This window comes from Gallus gallus, chromosome 9 (assembly GCF_016699485.2).
Source record: "Gallus gallus isolate bGalGal1 chromosome 9, bGalGal1.mat.broiler.GRCg7b, whole genome shotgun sequence".
In the NCBI taxonomy this organism is placed as follows: domain Eukaryota; kingdom Metazoa; phylum Chordata; class Aves; order Galliformes; family Phasianidae; genus Gallus; species Gallus gallus.
In genome coordinates, this window is record NC_052540.1 from 7,982,399 (window position 1) to 8,010,382 (window position 27,984).

At 44.0% G+C, this 27,984-nt stretch overlaps 1 protein-coding gene across 11 annotated transcripts in view; it reads right to left on the reverse strand.

Annotated features, from left to right (window-relative positions):
- Positions 1-4,561: 4,561 nt before the first annotated feature.
- SERPINE2 (serpin family E member 2) overlaps positions 4,562-27,984 on the reverse strand; it is a 75,364-nt gene continuing 51,941 nt past the window's right edge. Inside the window, exons 1-12 of one of the 11 annotated variants that reach the window (XM_046898390.1) lie at positions 27,331-27,669; positions 15,442-15,715; positions 14,343-14,618; positions 13,644-13,664; positions 13,070-13,189; positions 11,737-11,964; positions 10,474-10,668; positions 8,055-8,253; positions 7,813-7,913; positions 6,729-6,815; positions 6,103-6,186; positions 4,562-5,249 (exon numbers count right to left, since the gene is read on the reverse strand). In XM_046898390.1, coding sequence (XP_046754346.1) covers positions 5,212-5,249; positions 6,103-6,186; positions 6,729-6,815; positions 7,813-7,913; positions 8,055-8,253; positions 10,474-10,668; positions 11,737-11,964; positions 13,070-13,189; positions 13,644-13,664; positions 14,343-14,598 — 1,329 coding nt within the window. In that variant the 5' untranslated portion in view covers positions 14,599-14,618; positions 15,442-15,715; positions 27,331-27,669 and the 3' untranslated portion in view covers positions 4,562-5,211. 11 annotated transcript variants of the gene reach the window in all.

A 27,984-nucleotide genomic window follows, 5' to 3' on the forward strand; every position in this document is an offset into this window, starting at 1 on the left:
GCTAAGGGAAAGCCCCTGGCCTGCAGCGGGGCGGGGAGCGGCCACCTCCTCCCCTCAGCCGTGCTGCCCTCTGTAATCAGCGGATGCTCACAGTACCCCTAGGGAAAAGCAGCTGATTCACCCCCCCGTTGCACAACCACCTCCCTAGAGCCGGTACTCTTTAATTAGAGGGATCTTGGCACATGAGAAGCCCAGGTGAAATACTTAAGAGAGCGTAGCAGCCAGAAAAAGCTCAGGGAAGGCAATCCCTGGCTCAGGGCTAATCGTGAATTGGAAAGGTATGGCGGACTGAAAATGTTTGCGTGTCAATACACACGGGTTGCTCTGAAAGTAACAACTCCTATTACCCCAAAAACGACATCACCTCTAAGTAGCACATAATACCGTGTGATACAGCGAATTCTCAGCTACAAAACAGTTTTTTTTCCAACAGCCACCACCATGAGCTGTGCCTTTTCACCAGCAGTGAACATAAGAGCACCCACCGTCCCGCTGTGCTCACAGCCACTCGTTGGCCTCCAGGAACCCTCAGCAAGCATCCATGAATGTCAGTGGGTACCTTTTTTTTTCCACAGGGAGGAATTCGATCTCTTATCTTTGCTTCAATATCCACTTCCATGTCGGATGCCATTTTGTCAGAGTGCCCCTCTGCTGCCATCTGTCACATGGCACCAAATGTAGGGGAAGGTTCGACCTCTGCTGCCATACCACCAACATCTGCTTCTGACAGTGTGGGCCAACATAATAAAATAGGAGGCATTACTTTCAGAGCAGCCCTCATACACGTACATGACATACACCCCCAGACAAGGCCTTGCACATCTTACAGTGGCACAGCTATCCCTACCATGGCTGTAAAAGTAAAAATAGCACTCATGGAACTTCAGTACGATCTGACAGACAACACCTTAAGATCTTAGTGCTACACTGTCCATTAGCTCACAGTAGCATGGCTGCATCCATTCAACGGGGCTCCGTGTCTGCAGCATGTAAGAAAGCACCATTAGTCAAGAGCACACAAAAGTTGTCTATTAAGCGACTGGCGCCCATTTGGCTGAAGCGGTAGGCCCAGCAAACAGCAAGGAAATCCACATTCTGTCATCATCATCTTTAGCAGCAGCCTCCCAGACAGGTGGGAAGACTGCATCACCCTTACTGCTTTTAGCAGGCCTTGTCTCCTCCTGAGTGTCACATCCCATACCAGAGACTATCACCCAGCACCACTAAATTACCATTGCCAGACAGGTTTTAACTAGTACGGGTTGTACTTCTTTGTTGCATTACTAATAAATAATATAGTTTGAAGTGATGGAGCTAGTCTTAAAGCCAAAGGGTTTCCTTTTCTTTGAAGCACAAGGGAGAGTATTTGTAACATTGCTTACAAAGAGGTATTTGAATTTCTTCTCTTTTTCATCTTTATTAACCTGCTGTGCTGCTGGGAGGCAAGGCAGCCGTGTCAGAAGAGGGCTTCCAGCAGTGTGTTCATTGTGATGCCAGAGGAGGAACAGCAGTTATCCTTTCATACTACCCTCCCCACTCTGTCCAGGAGGCAGGATTTGAGAACTACAAAGTGTAAATGAAAAGGGAAAGTTGCAAAAGAAAAGCAGCCTTTTTAGAGCTCTATGAATTAACGAATGCAAAACTGAAATGGTTTAGTAGATTCCTAGCCAACTATTTTTTTCTTCCTAATTACTTTATAAATAACCACTTTCTTCATGACAGATCTGGCTTACGAAATGCATGGGCTTTCTATCTCAGTGGAGTTTACAACAGAAGAATTATCTCCACTTTTAACAGCAGTGACGTGGAGGCATATCTAGGGAAGGTAGCCAGCTACAGCAAGCCAGCAGCAGATACAGAATGAGATTGTAAAGCTCTTTCTATGAAGTTACTTCTTTCATGATATTATATTCCTTCCTGAACTGCCTGCCCAGCATTAAGTTATGAGCTTTACACATTCAATCTCTCACCATTCCTGTTCCTCCTTGAGCACTCTTCTTGCCCAAAGTCCAGCGTGGAGTCAAAGTCAGTGCTAAGAACATCCCTCTGCCCGTACTTCGTGGATGGCTCCTGTTCCCAGGCAGTGTGCAGGGCTGCTGGGGCTCAGGGACACATGTGACCAGGCTTTCAGGGAAGATAAAGTTCAGCTGTGAAGCAGTTGGGAATAATACAGGCAGAGACAGAAGTAGGTCCAGGCAGCACAAGCATTCATATTAGGCTTTACATTCCTGGAGACAAAGGAAAAAAATTAGACACTGATGTCTGAAGGCAGATTCCCAAAAACCTTTCAGAAGCAGATAATTGTTACAGGAAGAGTTAATAAGAGTACAGCCAGCACACACGCACAACACTGAAACAGTTCCAGCAGGGCTAGAAATTTGATACGAAACAACTCAAGGAACTGAAGAGCTTGGATAGCATTTTTATAGCATTAAAAAGAAGTAAGCTTTTAGGGGCTAGCCTAACACCTTCCCTCCCAGCCTTTTCTTCCAGTTCCCCTCATCCTGACCTCTTCCATCCACACCAAAGGCAAAGATCAGAGCATTAGCTCAAATCTGCTTGTTAAACTTGTTCTTTCCCAGCACTTAAAAAAAATAATACTTGAGTGTCAGTAACAACAGAGATAAAAAGCCTCTTTCTGAGCTGTGAAACATTTCACCCACACACTGCAGAGCCTTAAAGCTCCCAAGTAACTGGCGCATGGGACATTCCCCACCTGTTTGTTCAGGCAGTCCAGGCCCCATCAAGCTGAGTAAGCCCACTCACTCCTAGAGACATGTTCTTCAGCAACCAGTTTTGGCCTGATGGGGAGAAAATTGAAAACACCCAGTTACTCTTTGCTCAGTGTTGTAAGCAATCATCTCATTTCACAAGCTATTTCTAGACTAACAGAAGGGACCAGGAGTTCTTCACAGAGAACCTGTGTTGAGGCAAACCTTAAGAACTAGTTCATTGCATTTTTCTAGCCCAAGTCTACATTCCAAGCCTGCTTGCTGTGCAGAACACGCATAGCCTCTGTGTGCAAGCACTGTGGGAGTTCAGTTTGAGTGCTAACCTCTTAATATTTGAATTCTTACCAGAAATATCAAATAGAAGCAACTGGAAAAATCAATTCTCTCATAATTTTCAAAACAACAGTGCTGCTATCCTGAAATACAATCCCACTCTCTAGAAAAGTGATGCTTCTCACTCAGGGAAGACATACATCAAGCTTTGTGAACCCCAGTTCCTAGCTATATAGTTTGAGACATCATTTGTCAGTTTTTGCAGGAGAAACCACACCTGAGCTAGACACAAGATGAGACAAACCAATGTGGAGTGAGACTTCTTATGCAGCACTCAAGTCTTTTGCTATTACTCTTGCTCCTTAGCTCCATAGGACATAAGGAATTGAAAGCAATCACAGTGAAGCTGAAAGCTTTCCTAACTCAGCATTAGAATTTGTGATTAGATACAACTAGAGCTTTTTCTAACTGCGTGCATGACTTGCTTTTGCTTAAACAAGATAGGAAGAGAACTACATCATGTAAGATTTTCCACTTGCCTCTTTTGAGTGGAGTGCAGGAGACAGTTTTGGGCAGGCACTGCCACACTAAAAATGCTGCTTCCACACACTTATATCCCAGCTTATGGGAACGGACCGAGTCAGCTAATATGTCCCATTCATAAAAAATGAAACAAAACACATAAGTCAGAACTATTTGCTTGATTATTGCAAACAGGAAAAAAAGAACAAAACTAAAAAAACACCAGCAGGTAGAAACAGACATTCTTCTTGTACAGCTTTTTCTTCTCTCCCTTGCTCTTAAGTTGGTATCTGTGTTTTACATGCAGCAGTACATTATGAAATCTCATCCTGGTTTTCATGTTGGGTTATCACTGGTGATCCGTAACGCAGCTGAGCACATTCTGCTAAAAGTTCCTTCACCTGACCTTGTATTCTCACCTGTCAAGTAGGGATCAACTCTTTCATCCTCCAGTTTGTGCATATGTGCAATCCCCTTAAACCAGCACCAAGCCTGTGAAACACTGCAGGAAGTTCATCCCTCAAGACCACTGTAAGACAGTCATCTCTTATTGGGAAAGTACCCTTAGGAGATAAAACTAATATCAGAGATTACCTTTTCCATCCAAATCCCTAGGTTGCCACAGCAGCAGTACAGCATGCTTTCATACAAAGAACCATCTGCGACAAGCAAAAATCATTCACTGCTGCTTTTCTGAGTTCTGCACCCACGTGAGTACTGAAGACATGCGAGTGCATATATAACCTACATCATAAGAAGTAGGAGGAAAGCCTCAAAGGGAACACTAAGGTGTCCTCATGTGACAGTTTCAACAGTAACTTGGGTGTGGTAAATACAGGGAGTCTGCTCTTCAGGCACCAAACCTCTGTGTAATCCACCCACAGCAGGACGACATAGGTGGAAAGGGTAAAGCATATGCCATAAAAAAACCCACCAGAACAAGACAACCTGGCTTTCATTTCAGAAGGAAGTTTCAAACAGCTTCAGTGGGGTCTGGACCCAAATGCCTTTTATCACATCCACAATTCACAGCATTGACTGTTCATAATGCAGTTTTATTTTTTTTCCTTTGTACAAAAACAAATATAAAATTTAAATCCAATAGAAAGTGTATACTAGCAACCTAGCAATGACAAGTTTACATTACATTAAGACAGGACAACGCGATGTGTATCTAACATCACATTAGTTTTAAAACTCTCAGTGATACATGCACTATATAAAATAAAAACTGCTAGAACTTTTAATCTATCTCTACCAAGAACACCCAGGTATCAAGATACTCAAGAACCAGAAGTAATCTTGATGGGGGTATCTACAAATTAGACCTTTTCCACACACAAGAAGAAACCAACATTAATAGAAATGTTTAACATTCTCTGTTAAAATCCTCTCACAAAAGCCATACGTAAAATTCTTAGTAGATACAGAAAAAGCTCAAAAGTTTGTTAGCATGGGTAACCATTCAGTAGTTCAGAGAATCTTTTAGACATTTCAAAGGCATACTGTAGTTTTCCATCTGTATTTTTCCCCAAAAAGCCAGAACTACGTTGACTCCCATTTCAAAACCTAGTCAGTGGTTAACACTAGCTCTTGAGTGAAGTCAGAGTAGCATACAAAATATTGAACAGAACAGGGGTGTGGCACATGAGTCTGTTTACTTCTTGAAGAAAGTCTTCCACATTCAAGGTTTGTTTATTTGTCCCATAAACAAGATTGTACCTGAGGGAATGAGATGGAAACAAGGGTTACCACAGTCTTCACGGAAAAATTTCACTGTATTTGCAAGCATGGAATCCACAGAGCACAGTTGAGTCACCTCATCACAGTCTTGTCTACCCTCCCCCAAGCCTGTTAGCTCTGAGTAGACAGCAGAGGAGTGTATGTTCGGATAGGTAGCTGGCTCACACTTCTGGAGACACACAGTTCTTCTGATGGTCTGTAGAGCCTTGGGATGGGGACTGCCGCCAGGAGCCTAATTCTTTCCTGCATGCCAGCAGCTGCATCTTGTTCCCTCTTAACTAGCATACCTATCATCCACATGTCACTGCAAGAAGTAGATGTCTAACTCAAAATAATTGAGTCTTAAAGTGGAGCTGACGCAACCCATGCTGTAGAAGACTGACCGTGTTTGTACACTCAAATTTGTTCACAGTAGGCCAAGGCAACATTCCAGATTCCTGAAGTCCCTATTGCTATACTTGGCCCTATCACTATTTTACAGTCTATCAGAAAGTTGAGCCCTATTCACTACACTCATTATCAATAGACAGAGTTATTTCCTTTCCCCTCAGGGGAGCTATGACTATTAAAAATTGTTTTCTTACCCATAAACTTGCCACGCCAGTTTACAGCCAATACTTATTCCCTGCACTGAGTTGTATCCCAAAGAAGATAATTCAATGTTGAAGGCATTAAAAAAATACTGGGAGTATATTTTACAATAATTCTCTCTTGCCCTCCCCCCAACACACACAGAAGGGAACAACTATCAAGTAATCCAGACTTCCCCTAGCTGGGAATTTTGTCTGTTGCAGTGTTTAAGCAAAATAAAATAGATACAAGTACTGCTTACCTGTAGGATTGTGCCGGATGAAGAATACAAACGGTCTGTCTACTATGAACCAAGGAGGGGATGATCTGGCTATTAAAATCGCAGCTTTCAAAAAAGACAAGGTTTGAAGTTAGGCAAAGAAAGTACCATAACACAGCAGGTACTCTATTAATAAAGCGAAACTTCCTAGTGTATGCTAGAAGTTTGCACAGGTAGAGGTGAATGGCTAAAATCCACTTGAACATTTCAAGAAGCACAGGTCACATTTTATTCCCATAGGAACCATAAAAAAAGCAAAAACGCAGAGGCCCACAAGGAAGTTGGAAGAACATCTGTCATCATATGTAAAGGATACAGCAGCTTACTCTTCTTTGCTACCTGGATAGCAATGAACTTTATACTGCTGGCCAAAGCATGAGCTATTAGAAAACACTTGTCCAGAAAAAAAGTAAACCTGTTTATACTTCCTAGAGGACACTGATGCTCTGATCAATATTAGCAAGTGATGAAGAAGTTGCATAAAATCATCAAGTAATTTAATCTGAAGTGCTTTCCCACAATGATATTGAAGTAGGCTATCCTTGCTTAGTGACAGTCTGCTAATCCAGTTTTCCTGACTCCATCACTTTACCAGTATATTTACTTACTTGTTGCTGCAGAAGCTTTGGTTCCATCTTCACTAACTTCAATTTTCGTCTTCTGCAAAACATGAGATACATGTAGACCTTCTGTTCCTGAAAAAAAAAGTTAAAATAACTTAAATCCTGTAGTTAGCATGGCAAATATCAGAAGCTGCTATAATACTGCTCAAATCCTGATGCTGCAGTGTAGAATACTGGATACAACTACTAAGCCTATAATCACAAAACAAAAGCTATTTACTCTTCACTTTTCTCCATTTACTAGGCTTTGTTTTTGTTGTCTGTCAGAAGTACACACTTGCATTTTTAGTTTTAAGAAGGATGAGCAAGTTCAGTTTTTTGTTTTGATGATGGTGGTGGGTATTGCCTCCCCGCCCCCGTCATTTCTTTATCTGAATTTAAGTCATCCTCCCATTTATCTCAATGATGAGGACCAAGGTGGGGCAAAGCACTTAGCAAGACACTTCACTTTCACTGAAACAGGAATTTGTTCTCCAAATCAGGTAAGCAAGCACAATGCAAGCTTTTTGGTAACATCCCTGTAGAAGCTTATGAAAAATTTGATGGAAGTGGAGAACAGAGGTAAGACGACATTTTATCAAACTCATGTTTCTTATGTCTATATCCTACTTTCAGATCAGATGTATTTAGTTCTGGTTTGGTCCAGTCTCTTAAGCTAGATTATTTAGCCCATTTGCTTCCTGCTGCTTAAGAAAAATTATTAAATACATACTTTATGGAAAATTAAACATTGCCACTATATCCTCAGTAATGATGTAAAGTATTGTTTTAAGCCCTGCTATGGATTTTAGGCAATGCTTAAGACCTCCAGATTGTAACAAAATCTTAGCTTGTGAAGCTGACCAACATGATTTATTGCTGCAATGCAAGGCAAGAGGAGAAAAGAGACACTACAGTATTCAATAGAAGCAAGAAGCCATGCTTGGCTGGGTACAAGCCAGAGCTTTGCTCCAGTGTCATGGTAACGTTTATCCAAGACAAAACAGATAACTACACTGGTAAAACAGCACTTTATTCAATGCCAGAAACTATGAATAAAGATCACCAAAAATTCAGTAAAATAACTTACTTGTTATTTTTGCAAAGTTTGATTTTGACTCATCAAACATATCTGTAATACCAAGGGCTTTCAGAGGGTCCTTTAAGTCTGTTTCTGCTACTGCTGTAAATCTAACAAGAAACAACAAGAATGTATCAGTACTATGTGAGAAAGTTGCCTTAAGCACCACCTTCCTCTCCTGTCAGAGGATGTATATGCATACTGACTCCAAAACACTCCCTGAAGGAGAAACAGATGACACAAGTACTTACTTGGGCAAAATAACCTGCACTCTTTTGGCTACCATGGTTGTCATCCAGCTTCCTATTGTCTTTGTGCTGATGTGTGGAATGATAGCAGAGAGCGGTGTTGTGTTCTCCGTAGGCAAAGCAATCAACATGCTTATCATTTCTCCATGGTATGGCAATTCAATTATGTTATACCACAGCTCATTTGGAGTACTTGTAGTACCTAAAAAAGAATAGAGATGAGCCATAATTCCCACAGCCTTAAATCTGTTTCATTTTCAGGTACCAGCTGCTACTGGGAGTCCACCAGGAAACCTTTTCCCACACCTCAAAAACCTTTCCCACACCTCAAAAACTGATTCTGGAGTCACAGACTGCGTGCCTTCCAGCTAGGCAGTCCTTCTAGAAGTGGTATGGAAAGTGATGTTACCTTGAGAAAAAGTATAATTTAGAATAATATGAAGCATACAATATTTGTATTTGATCTGCATATTGTTTCCCAGTCAAGTCCCAACATCTCAGACTTAAAAGCAGCTATGCAAGAAATCACCAGGTCCATAGCTGGGATCCTAGCTGGGATCTAGTTCAGATCTCAGTTGCAGCAGAACTGATTGTGCACTGAGAAGCACAGAACAAGAAAAGGAGCAGATTATCTTTCCAAACTGAAGAGGTCTTGCAGACAAACTCTTCTTCCTTGAAGTGATAAAACCATCTCCTGTTTGAAGTAGTCAGATGCATTTACTCGCTTAATAAGAATCTTATTAGGAAGCAGTTTTAAGTCCTTCAAATTAGTGGAGAGCAGCCACTTTGATGTAATGGAGAAGGCCAACTGGATGAGTGAGAACACAACACCTCCAAGTTGCAGCAAGTGTTGGGACTGGTTACTGTGGGACTTTTGGCTTCTTACAGGAGGTTCCAGGGAAAACCTGTCAGTCTAACTACAGACAGGGTTTCTTGGAAAATTTTAGGATAGCGTAAGAACTTCCCCTTTTCTTCATGCAAGTCTGCACTCGTCAGACCAAACTGGAAATTGAGACCTTCCTTAGAAATTTAATCTTTTTGCCAGAACCATACTTTGACAAAGTCTGTATCCCTAGAAAGCTAGTAGTCTAGTAGTATTACATTTATTAGAATGTAACTGTCTTAAGTTCTGCAGTTTATCTCCTTTTAGTATGAGAGCCACTGCCATAATATGACCTAAGGATCAAAACATTGTTGCAGAAGTCTCCACAAGAAAGTGACAAATGGTAACCCTCCCAGCCATCAAATACTACTTTCCTAGTCAGCTGTACACTACCATTGTTGCCACTGAAACATATGAAACAGGAGATTTCATCTTCACAATCAAGTGATGGAATTTAAAGATGCATAAGTTGTTTAAGTAGTTTGAAAGGTCTTAACTCAGATCTTCTCTTGCTCCTTTCTAGATTAATAGCATTTCTAAACTAAGTTTATACCTACGTAATTAAGTCTTTAACAAGCATCAACAGATGAATGAAAAAACCCTTTCAGATAGTCCTGCTAAAACCTGTCTTTAGTTATGAACTCCCTTCAAACTCCACAGATAAATAAGCAGGAAGGCTATTCTGGTATATACACACTTTTCCCAAATCACATTTAAGCAGCTATCTTTATATATAGAATTACATGTACTCCAATGCATAGGTGATTTTCAAAGTTACAGCCTTTTACTTTAACACAAACCTGTTAGTACTACCTGAATACTGTTAAGAATAAAATTAGACATTGAAAAGCTCATCAGTGGGTCTTTCCTGCTTACTCTTTTGCATTTAATAGCCAGTTATATTCTCAAGCCTGCTCCTCAGAGCATACATAGCACATTAAGTTCCAGACATCAGAAGCAACGGAAAGTGTTCTTTCATCAGAGCCTTGATTTTTGACCAATACCCATACACCTACATGCTGAAGCTTTGAGGTATGCTGCTATTGTGACTCAATTTGTCACTCAATGTGACTCAATTTGAATAACACGTGCTCCTCTGGCTCCTTCAGAACTGTTGATTGTACAAGTTCCATTTCTTTATTACACTATGACACAGACTAATTCTACTCCAACCTTTTATTTACAGCTCATTAGCAGATAAGCCTCAAGTTTGTCGGCAGTCCTCCCTCGTTCCCATCTCTTAATTCTTTCTACTGCAAGGCTTAGGAAACATGCAAGGTTTCATTTTCAGTACTTCACATTTCTCACTTTTTTTTGAAAAGCAGGATAAAGCAGTACTTTGTTAGAGTGCTTGACCTAGAGCAACCTTTCATAGCAACCTCACCCATACCTTACTAGCACAAGATGCTCTCATAACCACACAAAGTTTCCAGTATCAGCTGCAGTAAGTATGTCAGCGCACTCTTCAGTTTGAAGGAAAAGAGCAAAATCTTCCTTACCACCCCTTCTGGGGTATTCAGTGAGAGTTATTGAGCTTACCACAGCGGAAGATTGATAACTGGGACAACATGGGAACTTGGTAGGTCTTCCCATCAGCTCCATAAAATGGCCGTTTCTTTGTGTTTTCAGGTCGAAATCGTGATTTCCACAAGCCCTTGAAATATACAGCATTTACTAGAACCAGTCTGGTTAAACTGTCAATATCATCTGGAGCTACAACTTGATCAATCATACCTAAAAAGAAAAAAGAAAGTATTTGTTTTCATAACAGTAGCCAATTCTCAAAGAGAGTGAAGCACATTTTACTCTAAACCTTTTGAATGTCTGTGAATGTGCCAGCTACTCATTGTATAAGATTTGAGATCCATGCAGTATCCTTTGGGATACGTAGAAAACCAGCAGCATATCTAGCTAACCAACGAAGTCATGTTACAACTTACTGGGCCTTACCCTTTTCAGCCTGTGATCAGATCTAAGATTCAGTCTAAGGAGGTCAGAGCAATAATAGGTTCAACTGAAGCACTTCCCCCTTTCACGCACAGCTTGTAACATTGCTGTGCAAAGCAGGTGACATGGTAGAGAAAGAATCTGACAGCCTTGTTTCACAAATGGCACATCCAACATCATTAGCAACATACTCCTCACATCCAGTTCTAACTCCATGAGATACCAAGCACGTAATCAACTAGACTACGACCATATTGCAAAGCACCATCTCTGCCTTCAGTACATCTGAACTTGACAAATGGATGGCAGCACACTTGAACTGCAAGGAGTTCTGCCAAGGCAGTGTTAATTAGAAATCTTCTACTAAACATTACTCCTAATAGCAGTGACATCTCACAGAAATTGAGGGTGCTGCGAGCAAAAGCTGAACTGCCCTACAGTTTTTTTTTCTTTTTTTAAAGTCTGATGTACTGAGTTCCTTTCAAGCTTTTTTCTCCCTCCTCCCCTCATATCTGACAACACCTAGCGTCAGGAGAACACTGCTTGGGTTTTCTGCAGATTAAATAAAGATGATTAACAGTAGAAGCTTTTCAACCCTATAGAGGGACAGGCACACACACAAATCATACAAGTACACCTGCTAGGGCACTGGGACTACTGATCACTGGCAAACAGACTCTAAAACACATCATACATGCCAGCTTATATATTATATATATATATATGCCAGCATACATGCCTTGCTTTCCAACTGCAAAGCAGTCTTCTCCCTCTCCAGTTTACTCCAGTATTCCCAATCAGATCTGAGAGGTCTCAGATGCCGCTCATGCACAGAAAACACTGGCTAATACTCACCCCTTGTTTCATTTTTCACCCACTGGTTGATGGAATCACAGGCTGTATTTGGGTCCTCAAAGTCCACGCTCTTGACACTGCACTGAAACACCTCTTTGTTCCTTGTAACAAAAGGCACTTCCATTTTAAAGCCACTCTTTGCAAATACTGCATTAGCAATTGTAACAATGTCTTTATTCTTTTTTGAGACTATGAGCCTGTTTATCTTCTTTAACGCTTTACCAACTCCTAGTTGGAAAGAACAGCAAGTTTAATTTAGAACAAGATGACAAACAATTACTTTATATGCAACTATTAACAACATGAAAGATCAGACATTAAAGCGTTGGAGTAGAAAAATACCAGTTCTGAGAGAACTTCCAAAACACACATTTCTGATCTCTTGTCTGAAGAGTGCTACTATTTCCCAGGAAATGTTACCTTCACTGTGATGCCTATTCCCTGTCCAGCAGCCTGCACAGAATGCTCTAGACAATACTAAGGATAAATATTGGGGTTCAATTCTTAGTATGGAATCAGTTCTACAGAAGATGCTGTTTCAAAACATGTCACACTAAACAAAAATCACAACCTGCCAGCTATACAGCAATGACAAAAAAGTCCAGGGCTCATAGCTGACAATTGCAGGTGGTCTTCAATCTCAGAGCTTAAGTTGCCTCACCGTCTTCCCTCTCCATTTAGTAGATAACAAAGGAAATGTCAAGGTCTCTATATCAGGTTGAAGTCCAGACTTAGGCTAGACATAGTCCTTAAGAAAACTAATTTGCTACAAGCATAAGTCAGTCTCTCAACATGAGCAGGTCTTTAAAGAAAAAAAGAGCAGTATAAGCTCTAATATCTACAGTCGAGATATTTAGGATATGAAAGCATCCCATATCGAGTGCTTGTTGGCTCCTTCACTGCATAAAAGAGAATGCATATGGCAGCACAGAAGAACTGCTATGTTCATCATTCTCAGTTCTGTGTTATAGTTTATGAACAAGCATTTGTCTACACAGGGAAGATATTGCCAGACAAGAAACTTAATGTTCAACCACTATATTGGACAGGATAGCTGAGTGACTGTTTTTGCAGCAGTTACTAACGAGTTCCCTCTGTTTCCCAATACAATTTAGGCAAGAACAATTCCAGACTATTTGCCTATGTAGACAAACTTAAGAGAAGAGCTATGAAGGGAATACATTAGTTGAGTTATTCTCTTAGCTGCATATAAGAAAAAGCCTCAGATGGCTTTGCTGTTTGTAACATCATGAATGCTTTAGCATTACCGTTTGTATGGAGTTCTACTTGTTCACTCTCCAATATTATGGGCAAATTCTTTTGGAGAACATACCATAACAGAGGTTCTCAAACTGTATTCTGTGGACCACTGGTGGTCCACGGAGCACTTGCTGGTGGTCCGGGGAGAGCTGGCTGGTCTCATGATGCTGGCTCTCCTCCTTGCTTCCAGCTGCTAAATTGCATTAAAAGACAGCTAAAGATAGATTAAATACTTTCCAACTGTTACCTTTCCAAAGCAGTCGCTGTAGTTGCCAAAAAACTGTAAGGCAATCTTGAACAAAAGAGAGGAGGCCTGTGCAAACAGACAGGTAGCATCCCATACCAAGTCTCTACAGCAAGATTCAGACTACCTTCTCAGAAGTTTGAGAACCTCTGTCTCACAGAGAGGATTAGAAAGTATGTAAACCAAATAAAACCAGTTGATATGATGTATCAAATTTTTTGTAAGTACTTATGATTTGAGCATTAAGATGCTCCTAGAGTTGAGTATCTCATGAAGAGACTTCAAATCTACAACAGTAAGAACTTAAGCTGACAAATCATTTTGCTGTGCTTTAAACCAAAACAGCAAAGCAAATGAAGACATGTTATACAACAATACTGCTCAAAATTTAAAATGCACTTACCTCTTGGAGGGTTTTCTGCTCCTGCAAGGAAGACAAAATGCTGGCACTAAGATGTTAACTCTTGCTGGCAAATACTCACAAAAATACTCAGCATGCAAAGTAAAGCAGCAAGAACCTTCAGCCTACACCCTGTAGAGGAGCAGGCATTGGCAGAGCGATACAAACACAGGTGCATGCAGTGTCAGGAACAGACAAGCAGATATGTCTGTTTCAAGTTGGTTTCAGACAACTGTGGTTTCAAGGATCCTGATAGCAGAAACAGTTGCACTCTGCTCTTCGATTTGTTCAAGTATCAATTAAATGATTAGACTTTGCAGCACTGGTTTTAATGTAAAAAGAAACATCCTACTGCCCTTTTATCTGAAGAGTCACACATTCAGGGCTGTTCAGAACAGCCTCTCTGAGCAGTTTTGGGAGAGCAGTTTGCAAAGATGAGTAATTCTAGCCAGGGCCTTGAAATCATCAGCAAAGCCGCTTATAAGCCAGTTAAAGTATGTGTAGACGTCTACACTCAGATTGTCAATTAACTACAAATATGTCCATTTTTTGCTGCAGTGAACAGAGTTAATTGGTATATGATGCAGTCTAGCAGACTTCGAAAATCATCTCAAAACAGCACAGTGATTCTGACCAACCACCAAAAAACCCACAAGCCTCAAAAATCCCACCCAATCCAAAAAAACCTTGGGAATCACTTACCATTTACACTATATCTCATCATAGTTGTCAGCTGCTTCTTTGTCTTGCCATCAGCACCCAATTGTAACACCCCCAACACTGATGCAATCCCATGAGGAGAAACTACTACATTGTCCTGAGGCTTAGCTTTCACTATCTGATTGAAGACTTGGATTCCAACATCAGAGCTAAGCTCCTCCAGAGGATAAAAATTGAACTGGGAACACACAGATGCTAAAGTCCCAAGAAGAAAGAGAAGCGAGAAGTGCCAGTTCATGGTTTCTGGTTGGAAATAACCTGCAAGAGAACAAGACAAGAAAAATTAAGTCAGCCTTCTAAAATGTATGTTTTGGGTTTGTTTTTTTTTTCCCCCCAGCTTATTTATTTGGCAAGTGTTAACTGGCAAGCTTTGCACATGCTTCGTGCACCATTCACAAACCTCTAACAGTAGGACTCACACCTACACCTGCATTTTAGGTGTAGGGTTCTCCAGAAGCAGAGACAACCACAAAATAGCTAGATGTCAGTGACTACGTAACAGGACAAAAGCCACCGGGTTGGGAAACACCCACCACCTCTCCTTCAAATTCTGTTAGCTTTATGTTTCAGACAAATGGAAGCTCAGTATTCTGTTCAAACTGGCCTACAGGACACATTGCTGCTAAGTGCAGTGCTATGGTTCTGACCCAGTGCACTGGTACAGTTCACAAATCATTTTCTGCAGTGAACAGAAGCATATATACATACATAAACAGACCTGTTGGGGGAATTTGCACCTGCCTTGAATAATAGAAGTTAGTTGCATAATTGGCATTTTTCACAATGAGTAACAGAGGAGGAAGAGGCTCAGATTGTAAAACACTGGGTTAAGTTGGGATTTTAGCTTGTATTTATTCCTGTTTGAAAATTTAGCAGCTAATTAATGCAGAAGGAAGATCTATTCAAAATGGGTCCAATCTTCACCTGCAGATCTCAATACCTAACACAAAACAGCACTGTTACTCCCACAATACCATAGAAACTGAGGCACAGGCGGCAGCAGCAATTTGTTCAAGACCTCTCAGCATCTGATTAGAGGACCAAGCCCAAATCCTAAACACATTAGGTAATGTTTACCTACCAGGCTTGATTTCCTCTTCATGGATATGTATTCAATCCCATTTAGTTAGGGCAAAAAAATTACTTAAAGCAATAGTCATGCAGTAATCTCTTCCATGAATTCAGGCTCTCTCACTAATCTTTGAGAAGTTCAATCATGGTATAAAGTCCAAGCACATGGGCGTCCATTTTCAGGCCAGCAAGTGAGCCAGCAGTGGCTGAGCATGCTGAGACGCTAGCCTTCCAGATGCACCGATGAGCCAAGGGGCAACCCAGCTTATTGAGGGCTACAAAACCTGCAGAAAGTATATACAACTAATTCAAATGCCATTTGCACCACTTGCAAAAGCTAAAAATATGCCTCTCCTCCCCGTAAGCCTTCTGATTATCACCACACACTTGCTCTTCTGGCTTAAGCCACCCCAGAGAAGGAGGCCAGCAGTAGCTCATTACCCAGCTGAGAGCACTGCACTATTTCCACAGCCTGCCTCCCACTCGAGCAGGGCGCAATGCAGCAGGGAGCTCTGCCATGGCAGCCTACCTACGCTGCGAGCTCACACCACGCCAGAGCGCCTGGTTACCAGAAAACCAGCTGGTGTTTCTATAGATTCACTTAATCATCTTTTAATAGAACGTACTTTCACTGCGCTAAAAGGGTTGAAAGCCACAAATACAGCATTTCCATCCTCTTCTGCACTGCTTCAGGGGATGCAATCCACTTACTCAAGCCTGCTGTTGCAGCACAGAGTAACTCAAATGCTGACCAAGCTGAGCCACGTCTCTCCCACAGCCCAACAGCGATGGTATCACTGCCACCAGAGGAGCCAGTCTAACCAATTCAAGTCAGTTAAGAAAAAGTAAGGAGGACAGGTTAGCAGCCTGCCCTCTAATTAGGTCTTTCCCACCAACTTCTAATCCTCCAAGCGCTTTGGAAGTCACAGAGGTACAGTTCCTTCCAAAGGAGCCCCATAGCAGCCAATGACTGACAATACACAACTGACTCTGAAAACTAACCTGGATTTGAGCAGCTGCAGCAGGTAAGATGCACAGGAAGAAAATCCAAGTGCAGCCTGCCCCCATCTCCTCCTAGGCCTGTTCTGGTCTCATTCCCAGCTGGAGCAGGAAGACACCATGGGCAGAGCCAGCAGTGTGACATGGAAAAGGAATATGCACTACTTCTTTCCATGTTAAGGAACACTAATTGATACTAATATTTGCAACCTACCTGACACCACCATTTGGTTTTCTCTCTCTCCAGGCAGCAAGTACACTAAGATAGCAGTGCTGCCTTGCATGAAGCATTATCTCAGAGCAGGCAGGTTTGGGTTTTTAAGGATTTCAATGCCATGCTGACCATCTTTTTCCTACCAGGAACCCAAATGGTATTTTAAGCAAATACCCTTAACCCCATTATCAGTCAGACTTTTACCTTCACCCAGTATCTTGGCAAAAAAAGATAAATCCATTATCTATTAGAGATTCTTAGCATATACCTCCCCTTGACACCTTACGTTGCAGAGTGTGCTACAAGGGCAAAGAACAGTGATACAGCTATGAAACTAAGCTATGTTTTATTGCCATTTATGTACTCCATCTGCACAACCCTGGTTAAAGTCAGACACATCTTTCCTCTGCCTTTAAGCTAACACAGCACATTGTGGGTCCCATGGTTTTTATTTCACTGGTGAAAGCCCTGGCCAGATTCAGGAATGACAGACACCAGCAGCCATGTATTCTCCCTCACAGTGCATGTGAAGCTCTGTCAGAATAACACGACTGCTTCCAAGGCAAAAATAAAATCCAGCAGCTGTGGCCAAGTGCAAAAGCCATGGCCTCCTGCACCTGGCTTCCCCAGACAGCACCAGGCTCACCCAGGCTCTCCCTCCTGCTATGCCATTAGGGAAGGTCGGTCTCTGAGAGCAGTCTCTAGTAGACACCTAATAAATGAGTGAAGCCAAGTTCTGCAGTATTCCAAGCACAGGAAAAATTAAAAGCACTTTTCAGTATTACTTATAGAGCAGTTGATTCTTAGCTCTGCTATGCCCCATTGCATGGCCTAACCAGCTCATGGAGGAGCTAATTTCATGTGAGAAAAGAAGCAGCATTCATACATTATTAATGCTCCTCACATGGATTTTAGTATATTCAACTTTTATGCAGTTCAGTAACAAGAAATGCATTTACATATCCTGAAAGAAAGAGCCAACTTAACCACAGTGCAAGGAGAAAAAAGCCAGAGAGGATGTAGGATGTGTAGGACGTAAACAGTTGACCTGCTGTACAGAATACCTACAAGCTTTCAACAAGCTTTCATCACTGAATCTAAAAAAAACTTGGCAGTAGCTAAATCAGAATCTAAGCCTTGCCCATGACAAGATGGTTTCAGTGTTTGTTTTATGGGTTCTCTTGGTGGCATGGGTTATCTCCCACAGCATGATGCCATTGGAAAAAAAGATGCAGTAAAAGTTTTTTGGGACCTTGGTTTTACAAACTCTTCTCAATCCTATGAGATAGTGAGAAAGCTGCTTCTAGCATTAGTGAGATTGCATTGCAATCCGTATGGGCAACACTGGAGTGCCAGATCTTCAGAGCCACAGGTCCCTTGTGGCTTTTCTGCTTTAACAGAAGGCATGTGGTGCTGAGAGGGAGGGTACATGCTAGCTGGGGGTGTGTTTAGTCCTAGATGTAGTCTGTGGCACATGGTACAACACAAGGACTTGAGTTGGACTCAGTGATCATTATGGGTCCCTTTCAACTTGGAACATTCTATGATTCTGCAAATACCAGTAACTCTGGTGCTCTACCTCCCTTACAAAGGAGCACCACCCTGAGTCCTGTATGCCATGCTAAATGCAGTTACTGCCTGTATCAGACCACCAAGCCTAGTTTAACCTGCATATTTTCAGACAAGCAGCTCAGTCAGGTAGACAGCTATCAGGAAGGAGGAAGAGGAACACCACAGCATCTCATATCTGCACTGGTAGCTATGCATTACTCTGTGACAGACAAGATGTCTTTAGGCTACCAGTCCCTGAATGAACACAGCCTCTAGCATGCAATGCACTCAACTCTCACTAGGCTCAACCATTTAGATCATCCACGTAATGCACGGTTGACAATTTGGGCTGAAGCATTTACATCAGCAAAGAGGACACGATGCTTCCAGCCTGCACTTACAGAATGCTTCACGCAAAAGTACATTAATAGACTGTTTCATGTGAGTACCAAAAAGCATTTGGTGGAGCTGACAGAAGTCACATAGTCAGCCCTGAGCATGAAAAGCCACTGACTGTGGAGATTCACCTACAAGAATTAGGTTATGAAGTACTTCATCTTCAGAGAGCCAGGGCTGTTGCTGACCTGCACATAGACTGCTAGGTACTTAGTGTTGTAGGTGCAGGCACAACAGTATGTTAGAATCCTACATGACATCTCCAAGCATTTATTTTGAGCCATCACTTCAGCAGCAATAAAATAACCCATAAGGCTCCTTTTCTCAGCTGCAAGCTGGATTCCACAGCTTCTTAGAGCCTTACCAGGCATAAAGAAGTTTAAACACTGGACTTCATTTCTGCAAATAGCTGAAATTAAAATAGCAACAAGTGCAGCTGAAGATAAATTAGTGCCCCAAAAAAGCAGCCTTTCAACACCACAGATTCTCACTGTATTGAGCCCCAAACAGCTCAGACAAATTCCACCTGGGCCAAACATCTGGGAGCTTCTCAGAACCTGAGGTTTTGCTGTCTCCTTCTCAGTGCCATCTGTGCTACTAATTTAAAAAGTCCCATTTCAGCTGCCATGTGAGTAGAAAGTAGCTTCCCTTGCTGCATTTAACTAACTCTCTGCAGCAGGACTGAAAAAGTACTCAACCAAATTTATTAACAGCCTTTTAAAGAGCTAGCTAAGCATACAGGAATTGTTTCTCCCAGCAACAAGACCACTGTGATTGCAGTGGGAAGGTCACATGCTGGGTCTTGTTTTTCAGGAGATGCACACTTGGCAGCACATTAGGAAACTCAAGCTTTCCCTCTCCTCCTCACAGGTGTTCACAACTCCTCTTCTGCCTAAGCCTTTTATCTCAAAGCCTTTAACTTGGAGAGTCCTCTCCTAATACACTGCTTGGCCACTCCTCCTCCTAAATACGCTTTTGGATTCAGAGCAGCAGGATCCACATCCTGAATGCAGGCAAGTTCAGAGGTAGCATCGTTCACAGCACACAACAGACAAGCCAAACCAGAAACATGCAGTCTTCCTGCAGGTTTTCTGATACCTCCTGAAGTTTGGCTCTCTCCTGTTTAAACTCTTTACAGTGCTACCTGCTTTAAGGGGGAGGCAAGAAAAAAAAAAAGCAAAAAGCAACACAGACCCCCCACATATATACAATAATAAAACCCACAATGTATCAGCATGGTAAGTCACAAAAAAAATAGCACAACACAGATTTTTATTACCCAGCACCTAGTAGGCTTAATACATGCAGAGCTTCACACAGGAAGGATGATTCCCAGTTTTTAAACCCTTTTAAACAGTTCAGTACTTAGATTGCTGTGAAGAGGAGTAAGTTATTGTCAACACTGAGACAAACATGCCTTGTGCACTGAGATAAGCTGGGAGGCTTTGTTGCTTTTTAACACCACATTTTGCATGTTAAGATATTGGTTTGACTTCAGGCACTACAGTCCTCTGCAGTTGACAGTACTGATTCTGAGGCTCTCCTGAACTTAATCCTTTCTCTGCAATTTCTAATTCTCCCAGTTCATTTGTCCATTTGTGTTTCAAAATGGATCGTCTCCATCTGGAAAGCCTCCCTCCTTGCTTCGTCCAACCAGCCTCCTCTGCCAAGGGGGAATTTCCCAGTGGAGCTCCAACCCGTAAAACTGGCTGGCCCCAGATATGAACCATCTCTTTGTCCAAGCAGAGTTCCCACATGAACAAAAAGATTGAATGACTCTTCATGAAAAGTCCTGACCAATGCTTCCTGGGAGTTTCAGTTTAGCAGGAAGGACAGACAGACAAGCTTTACTTCAAGATTTCCAAAGCCTCATAGCTAGCATGTCCAGGAGTTCACAAACAGATGCTTGTGAGGAAAAAAGTCTTCTACAACATTTACATGATAGTGCTTCACAAGGCCCACATTTCACATGGTGCAGTAAAGATCCATAGAGATAGCTTTTGACCTCACCATTCAGCTATAACCATACCACAGCCACACTGCTCAATTTCAAGAGCGCAGGTAGGCATCTCTGTAGAATTTGCTGCTACTTCTATTTATGTACTACAGGAAAAAGTCTACCACCAATACAGCCCACTAAGATGTGTCCCTCAGTGCCACATCTACACGCTTCTTGAGCGCCTCCAGGGACAGTGACACCACCATTTCCTTGGGCAGCCTGTACTAGGAACTCCTACCCGGTACTTTCATGGAGAAAGATGAAACTCCACAGCCTTCTCTAAGGTCCACTGTCAAATTGTGCAGTATCAAGAAGATTAAACAGAATTGTTTTTAATTTACTGGTGTCCTTTTATTAAAGAAGTGGTTTCGTTGATCTCAAGTTCTTTATGCAACACTGCTATTTTACCATAATGAAGAAACAGCATGGGATAGGCAGCCCATCATGACTAATGCTGCAGAACCAGTTTTCCACAAACCACACAGCACAGTACTGTTTCACAACATGGCAGCCAGGCTGCAACCCACCGCTTTGGATTTATCCCAGTAGAGAGACTGATGGTTCAGCGATTGAAGTATTTGCCTACAACTTAACAGCAGGTTCATAACCCAGGTTTTCCCTTGAGTTTTTGTAGAAGAAAGGCCTCATGGAACCTCAGCTCCCACATTTACTGTACATTAATAACACTTGCTATGCAAGCACAGGCTCATTAGGAGCCCAAGGCAAACCGACAGGTCTGTAAGTTCCCATTAATAAGGTACAGGCTATCGACTCTTTGATAATGGGCTGTGCAAGTACAGATTCATGGAGCAACTCCATAAGGTTTAAGACTAACAATGGTTGGTATCTTACCAAGTTGGTTTTCTCACCACCACCAAGTTAACCCTTACCACTACTATAGCATGGTTTCCCTTCAGTGCTCTTCAAGAAGAAGGTCCCAAGTACTCCTATTCACTTCCACTTGCTACCTGGATTCCTCTGACATCAGGGTTCACTCCCCTCTCTACAGTCCTGCAGAACAAACTGAAACCTGCACCTTCACTCATGGTAAATTTCCATCTGTTGGCCAGTGACAAGCACCCTGCCCCCTGCACAGACCAGGAGGAGCAGAAAGCCTGGGTGAGAGCAGCTCCACAGCCACCCAAAGCACCTACAGCTGGCTGACTATTGAGAGATCCCCACTGCATGTTCTTCAGAAGGCTTACAATACTGACAGCAGCATTCATAACATTCAGTCCTAGAAGAAGGCAGGCAAAGAATAAAGGAAGCTCAAAGCATAGAATTGAGTCCTCAAACTAAGTTGTTACATACTAGATTAAGCAAATATGTGCCTTCAGATTCTATACCTTTTAGGTTTAGTTTACAGAATACTCATTTTTTACCTATTAAGCAGCATCTTAACAAGCCTAGTTCTTCTAATTCCACATTGTACAGCTAGGTCTCTGGTTTTACAGCACAACTGGAAATGGCATTTTCTGTGTAGCAATAATACTTCCATATTCATGGGAAAATAAGAAAGATGGCATGACATGAGCCATGTGACATCCAGCTGAAGCATATGCACACAGTAATAGATATGTCCAAAGGGTGAAACGACAGGATTTCAGCCTTCCAAGGGGACTTTAAAAGAGGAAAGGAACCAGGAAGTACTTGAAATCATATAGATAACATTGTCTCTGCCTTTTTTGCCCTCCTACAAGAGGTATAACCATGGTAATAATAGTGCTAGTAGTCGTATGAAGTTACCTATTTGTATTTTATTTCACCATGAAAGCAAACTGGAACAACTCCAGCATCCTCTGTTTGTCCTAAGAACCCTTATAAGATCATATACAGGCATATATCCCAGATCTCAAACACGGAGGCCTCTGTATCTAGGGAATGTTACATGATAATTCCAACAAAATACTTGGAGAGAAAACACTGTCCTATTTACAGTGCTTGCTGTAGACCTGGAGAGTGACAACAGACAAGCCTTTTAGTTACCGATCACCTTCTACAGTGTTTATGATCAAGCCTTTCCAATGGCAAATGAATTCAGAAACCAGATTTCTTACCCAATATGTCAGATGGGAACAGAATTCTTAAGATGTATTTAATCAGTGATGAAATTTCCGAAAATTATAAAGCTAATTGATTACTTAAACCTAGAACAGCTTCACAGATCCAGATGCACAGACACATCAGATTAATAGTTTCCAGTGGGCAGTTCTCAGCTATTTCAGAACTAGCTTAAAGCTACCATAGTCTTAAGGCTGCACAAAAATGACAGGGATATCTATACTTCTCTTTGCAGCACAGAGATTTACTTACATTCACCTTTTCCCCCCCTCCCTAGGTTTAGAAGCAGCACCAGCCAACTAAAAGGCATCAGAAATCAGTGGTGCTGTAAGGCTGTGGGAATTGCATCTTGTGAGGACACAGTGAGGCGCCATGCCAGGAGCCCCAGCCACGCTCCTCAGTCATCTGCAGGACGGCCGACATTAACCAGTTAATGAGAACCAAAAGCTATCCGGAAGAATATACTTGCAAAAACATGTTTTCTTCATTAATCTGACCTCACTTCTGATTAATCCCACTGGCTTCACTACAGTTTCTGGAAAGGCAAGACCCAAACTTCCGCAGAAGAAAAAAGAATCAGATATGAAGTACGCACAAGGGGCCTGCCAGAACAGACCACGGCCCGCTATGCTGAAGGCCCTGGTTCAGTTCAGACTAGGAGCTCGTGGGCTGGGCTGTGAACCGCGCTCACAGAGAAGCCTCCACACAGCCCATCGCTATTTCTGAAATGCAGATGACAAACCTCAGCAGAGGAAGCAGGCAATTAGCTGGGACAAGCAGCCTCTTAAACTGAGCTGCACAAGCAGCTGGAGGCCTCAGGCTTGCTTCACTGCTGAGAGAGCTACATAAGATACACAAGCTACTCCTCCAATATGAAGGTATACAGCGAGACTGAGACATACCACTAAAGATAAAGAAACTTCTACATGCTATTTAGATAGCTTTTTCACATTCTTTAACAAGCAATAGAAGAAAAACGACTCAGTTCTCCTCTTAGTTTTGTAACTTTAACATGTTGGAGCCAAGGAAAAGCCTCCCCTCTCCTATCTAAAACAGCAAAACCAAAGCCCCACCACCTTTGGCCTGCAGGCACCTGCAGTTCATATCAGGTGACACAGTTGTCTCACAAGCAGTGAGGACCATCAGTAAGCAGAACAGGGATGTTCTTCTGCAGGAATAGGCGTCTCAAGTTCAAGTTGTCAACTAAGAAAAACATTTAAGGAGAAAGCAAAGCTTGGCCAAAGCTACGTGAACCCCTACCATCTGCACATCAGCTGACCTGAGAAATGCTAACACATCAGAATCTCTTAACACTGCTTCTGGAGACCCCTGTGTAACTTACTGCAGCTCACAGCCCACTGCTGAGTAACATTCCTCACAACCCAACAGCCCATACCTGCATGCTGAGGCCTCTGCACACACACAGCCCTGAGCAGGGCCTTCAACTCAGCACTTGCTGACAATCCAACATAGTGCCCCCTCCATAGCTGCTCTCATGAGGACAAGAGGGAAAAACCCTCAAACTTAAGCTGCAGTTTCTAAAGCCAAGGAGGAGAGAGCAGGAGGCTGCCTGGAGCTCATGGTTTACACCAATTGCTGACTACTGTCAGCAAGACAGATTTCCACCTTCAGGATATCAATTCACATAAGGAATATCCTCTCATCCTTAAACCAACCTGTGGCATATTTATCAGATACCAGCATAAGCTACCTTCCAGTTCCACCATGGAAAGATAAACAAAAGCATCTCTCCGGCTATTCAAGGTGAACAGTGGACCACTGTTGCCAAACATTTCCAAGACTCGTGTGCTTTTACAGATACTGCTCAGGGAGAGGTGCTAAAGGATCACACACTTCAGCTGGCATTTAAGCATCTTAAGGCCATAACAACTCCAGAAACTACATCTCAGATCAGCATTCTCACATCCTCTTCCAGTGCATCTTCAGGGGCTCCTACCTCAGCAGTGACCCCAGGAGCTGGTACAAGTACTCATGTAGCTGAGCTTTTAGTACCAACGTGGTTCACAGAAGAGACAGCAAGAAGCAGAGCACAGGACAGCTTCCTCCCAGAGCGCATCAGCCTGAACGTTTGTACAGCTACAGCTGTGAAATGGAATCACCTGTACTTTTCATCTTTGTTTCCTTCCACCCCATCATTTTAACCACCACAGAGGGGACCCCACCTGAACATACATCTGGTTGAGCGCTTTCAGCTTGGTCACAATCCCATATCTACAAACTGCTCACTTTAAGGTAACTGCCTGTATTTTCAACTAACTTACAGTGTTAACCTTTAACCTCCTTGGTAGAAGGGAGACCATTCCATACTGCCTGCCCTCCAAAGCAGGGAAGGGGGAGGCAATTCTTAATATCACCCTGCTTACTCACAAGTTGTTTACAGATAATACAGGTACACTATTTATACTGTACTTAAACATTAGTTCTCTGCTATAAAATATGATTTGTAAGTATGCTACAGGTGATTAGTAGGATGCCCAGAGGCATGTAAAGATGACTGTATTCTGCAGCACTTTACAGATTAGCAGTGATTCATCCATCTTTTCCCTGTCTTCCCGAGTATAAAGTTCCTAGGCTCCAAAGAGTGGCAGAAGGCAGCTAACAGAACAACTAACTGTGTCTGCTTCATTAGGGCAATTTCTCCAATTAAAAGTATGAAAGACATCCTTCTCATGCACACTCATGATTAAGCAATTCAAGCTGCTCAGACTACCCTGATTTCAGGTTCCAAAAAAAAAAAAAAAACAAACCAAAAACCCCAAGAAAACCCTCCACAGAACCTCACCTTCTTCAACCACCAACACTGCAGTTGCCTGGCAAGGATCAAAAGCTGTGCCCAGCTGCACAAGCCCAGCAGACAGAGCGCACCTCCCTCTAACACAAACCCAGCCCAGGCTTCCCCCAAACTGCTCCCTAGCTGCAGAAGTACGCCATTTATATACATATCTCCATTTTAAATCCTAGCAGTGAGGTGAGGGAGGTATTTTGATCCAGCCACATATGCATGCACACACTAATCTAGTCAGCAAAAATGCAACACCCTGGCTTTGCTCTTGGCCACTTCCCTGCCTGGCAGTACGCTTGTTAAGGAGCTTCAGGACACATTTCTGGTGGCAAAGCGTGGAGACCCACACTGAAGGTATGTACGCCTCGAAGATGTGCTTGTTTCCCTGTTGTCAATGACAACACCAAACAGGAGCTTCAGCGCTTCTGTGTGCACCTTTAGACAAAACCCACTGCAGATTCCTGCTTATTTTGGGACTGATGTAAGCTTATTCTCTCTCCTACAAGGGATACACAGAGCTATTAAGGGAAGTTCCATAGCGATGCGCACATCACCACCTCCTGCAGCAGTTTCAGTAACAGCCAGACACAGGTAGCAGCAGCAAGAGTAACTTCCAGACAGCTCCTCAGCATCTTACGAGCACAGGCAAAACTCGCTGACAGCTCATCCGGCACACAACGTGCCCACAATCCTAAAGGCACCACAGGCTGGCAGTCACTGCACAAAGTTCACATCTGTGCCAAACAGCTGCTGTTCTCACAGGTTTAGTCAGCACCCAAACTCCACGCCAGCACAGCTTACACCTACTTGAACTCATCAGCCCCATCACCCTGCCCTCCTATAGTGCTGGTTGTCACCTCGCATGTCAGATCATCCCACGGTTCACAGCTGCTTCTCACACCGTGGCTTCTCCCCTTTCCAAGGGGCACAGCAGTGCCGCTGCCCACACCTGGGTGTGCTTGATGAACAGGCACGGTGAGGGCTGGCTCCTAATGGATTCCTGCGAGGAGCAGGGAGTAAGACGTCAGTAAGCACTCGCACATGAGAAAGGCAGGGGAGAGGAGGAAGTCATTTTTCAGCGCAGTTTAAGAGTCAGCCTCCCAGGTTTCTCTTTCAGGAAGTTGCCCAAGAATGCAATTAAAACCACAAGAACTAAACCATGTTTCAGAACGACATGCAGGCATGGGAAAAGCAGGGGGAAGACGTGACTGTTCGAGGCGTCTAATCCACAGGCAGGTATTCACGGGCTTTAAAAGAAAAATCTAGCATTTGGGTTTAACCTGTTAGCACACCGGTGGTCTCTCCAAAGGTTCTGCTTCTACGTGAGGATCCTATCGCATCTCACAGCACAGAGCCAAGACACCGAGCACCATTTTAAACGGAAAGAAAAGGCTCTCCCGAGCAGTGCTTTCTGCTCCAAGAGCTCCCAGCGCTGGACGCATCCAGCACAGCCCCTCCTGGCACAGGGCAGGGCGAGGAGCTCCAGCCCAGCTCACAGCCGGTGCCACCGGCATCACCTCAACCCCGTGCCACTAACAGGGATTTGCCCACCCCTTCGCCCCCAAACCGCAGCGGCCACGCATCCTTCTCCCACACTCCTCTGTCGCTCTGTATTTCAGGAAGCCTTCGGCAACCAGCACAGCTCCGAGCCGCTCTCCCAGCAGCGGGACGGCAGCTCCGGGCACAGCGGGGCTCCGGGCAGCCGCCGCGCGGTTCGGCCCGGGAGGGCGCAGCCCCGCTCCGCTCCGCGAGGAACCGGGGCGGCCCCGCGCACCCCGGGCTCGGCTCAACGGCGCTGCTAAGCACGGAGCTCCTCCGAGCTCCGCTCCCTGCCCGCACGCGCAGCGGGACGGGCACGGAAACTCCTCGCTCGCACCGAACGAACGGCCCCGGATGGCGCCCACGGCAGCGCGGCATCCGCGCAGCTGCAGCGGGAAACTTATGCGCGCAGGTCGCCGGAGAAGCGGCGCCGATTCCCGGCTGTCAGCAGCGCGTGGAGAAACTCCGCTCTCCCCCCGCGCAGTCGCCCTCTGCCCGCGCCGCCCCTCCCTCCCTCGCCGCCGGGCGCCCAGCGGCCCCCCCCAGCCCTCCTTCCGCCGGGGCAGCGCTAACGGCCCCGCGGCGCTCCGCTCGGGCCCGGCCTCGCCCCCGCGCTCACCTCCCTCGCAGCTCTCGGCCCCGCTCCCGCCGCGGCCGCCCGTACACAGCGCCGCTCGGTCGGAGAGCGGCGGCGCCCGGCGTTTATAGGGCCCGCGGCCCGCCCCGCCCCGCCCGCCCCTCCGCCTCGGGGCAGAGCCGCCCGCGGAGCGCGTGGGGAAGTGCCGCTCGGCCCTGCGCCGCTCCGCCGGGCTGCGAGGGGAGCTGCGTGGCCTGCGCGGCCCCGGCGCCCGCGGCAGCGGGGCAATGTAGGGCTCCCGTGGTGGCACGGCCGGCTGCGTGCCCTCGCCATGGGCTCTGGCCCGCTGCATAGGGATAGCACGGGGCAGGAGGCTCCCAAAGCCAAGGGCCCCGTAGTGGTACCGTCGTCTCA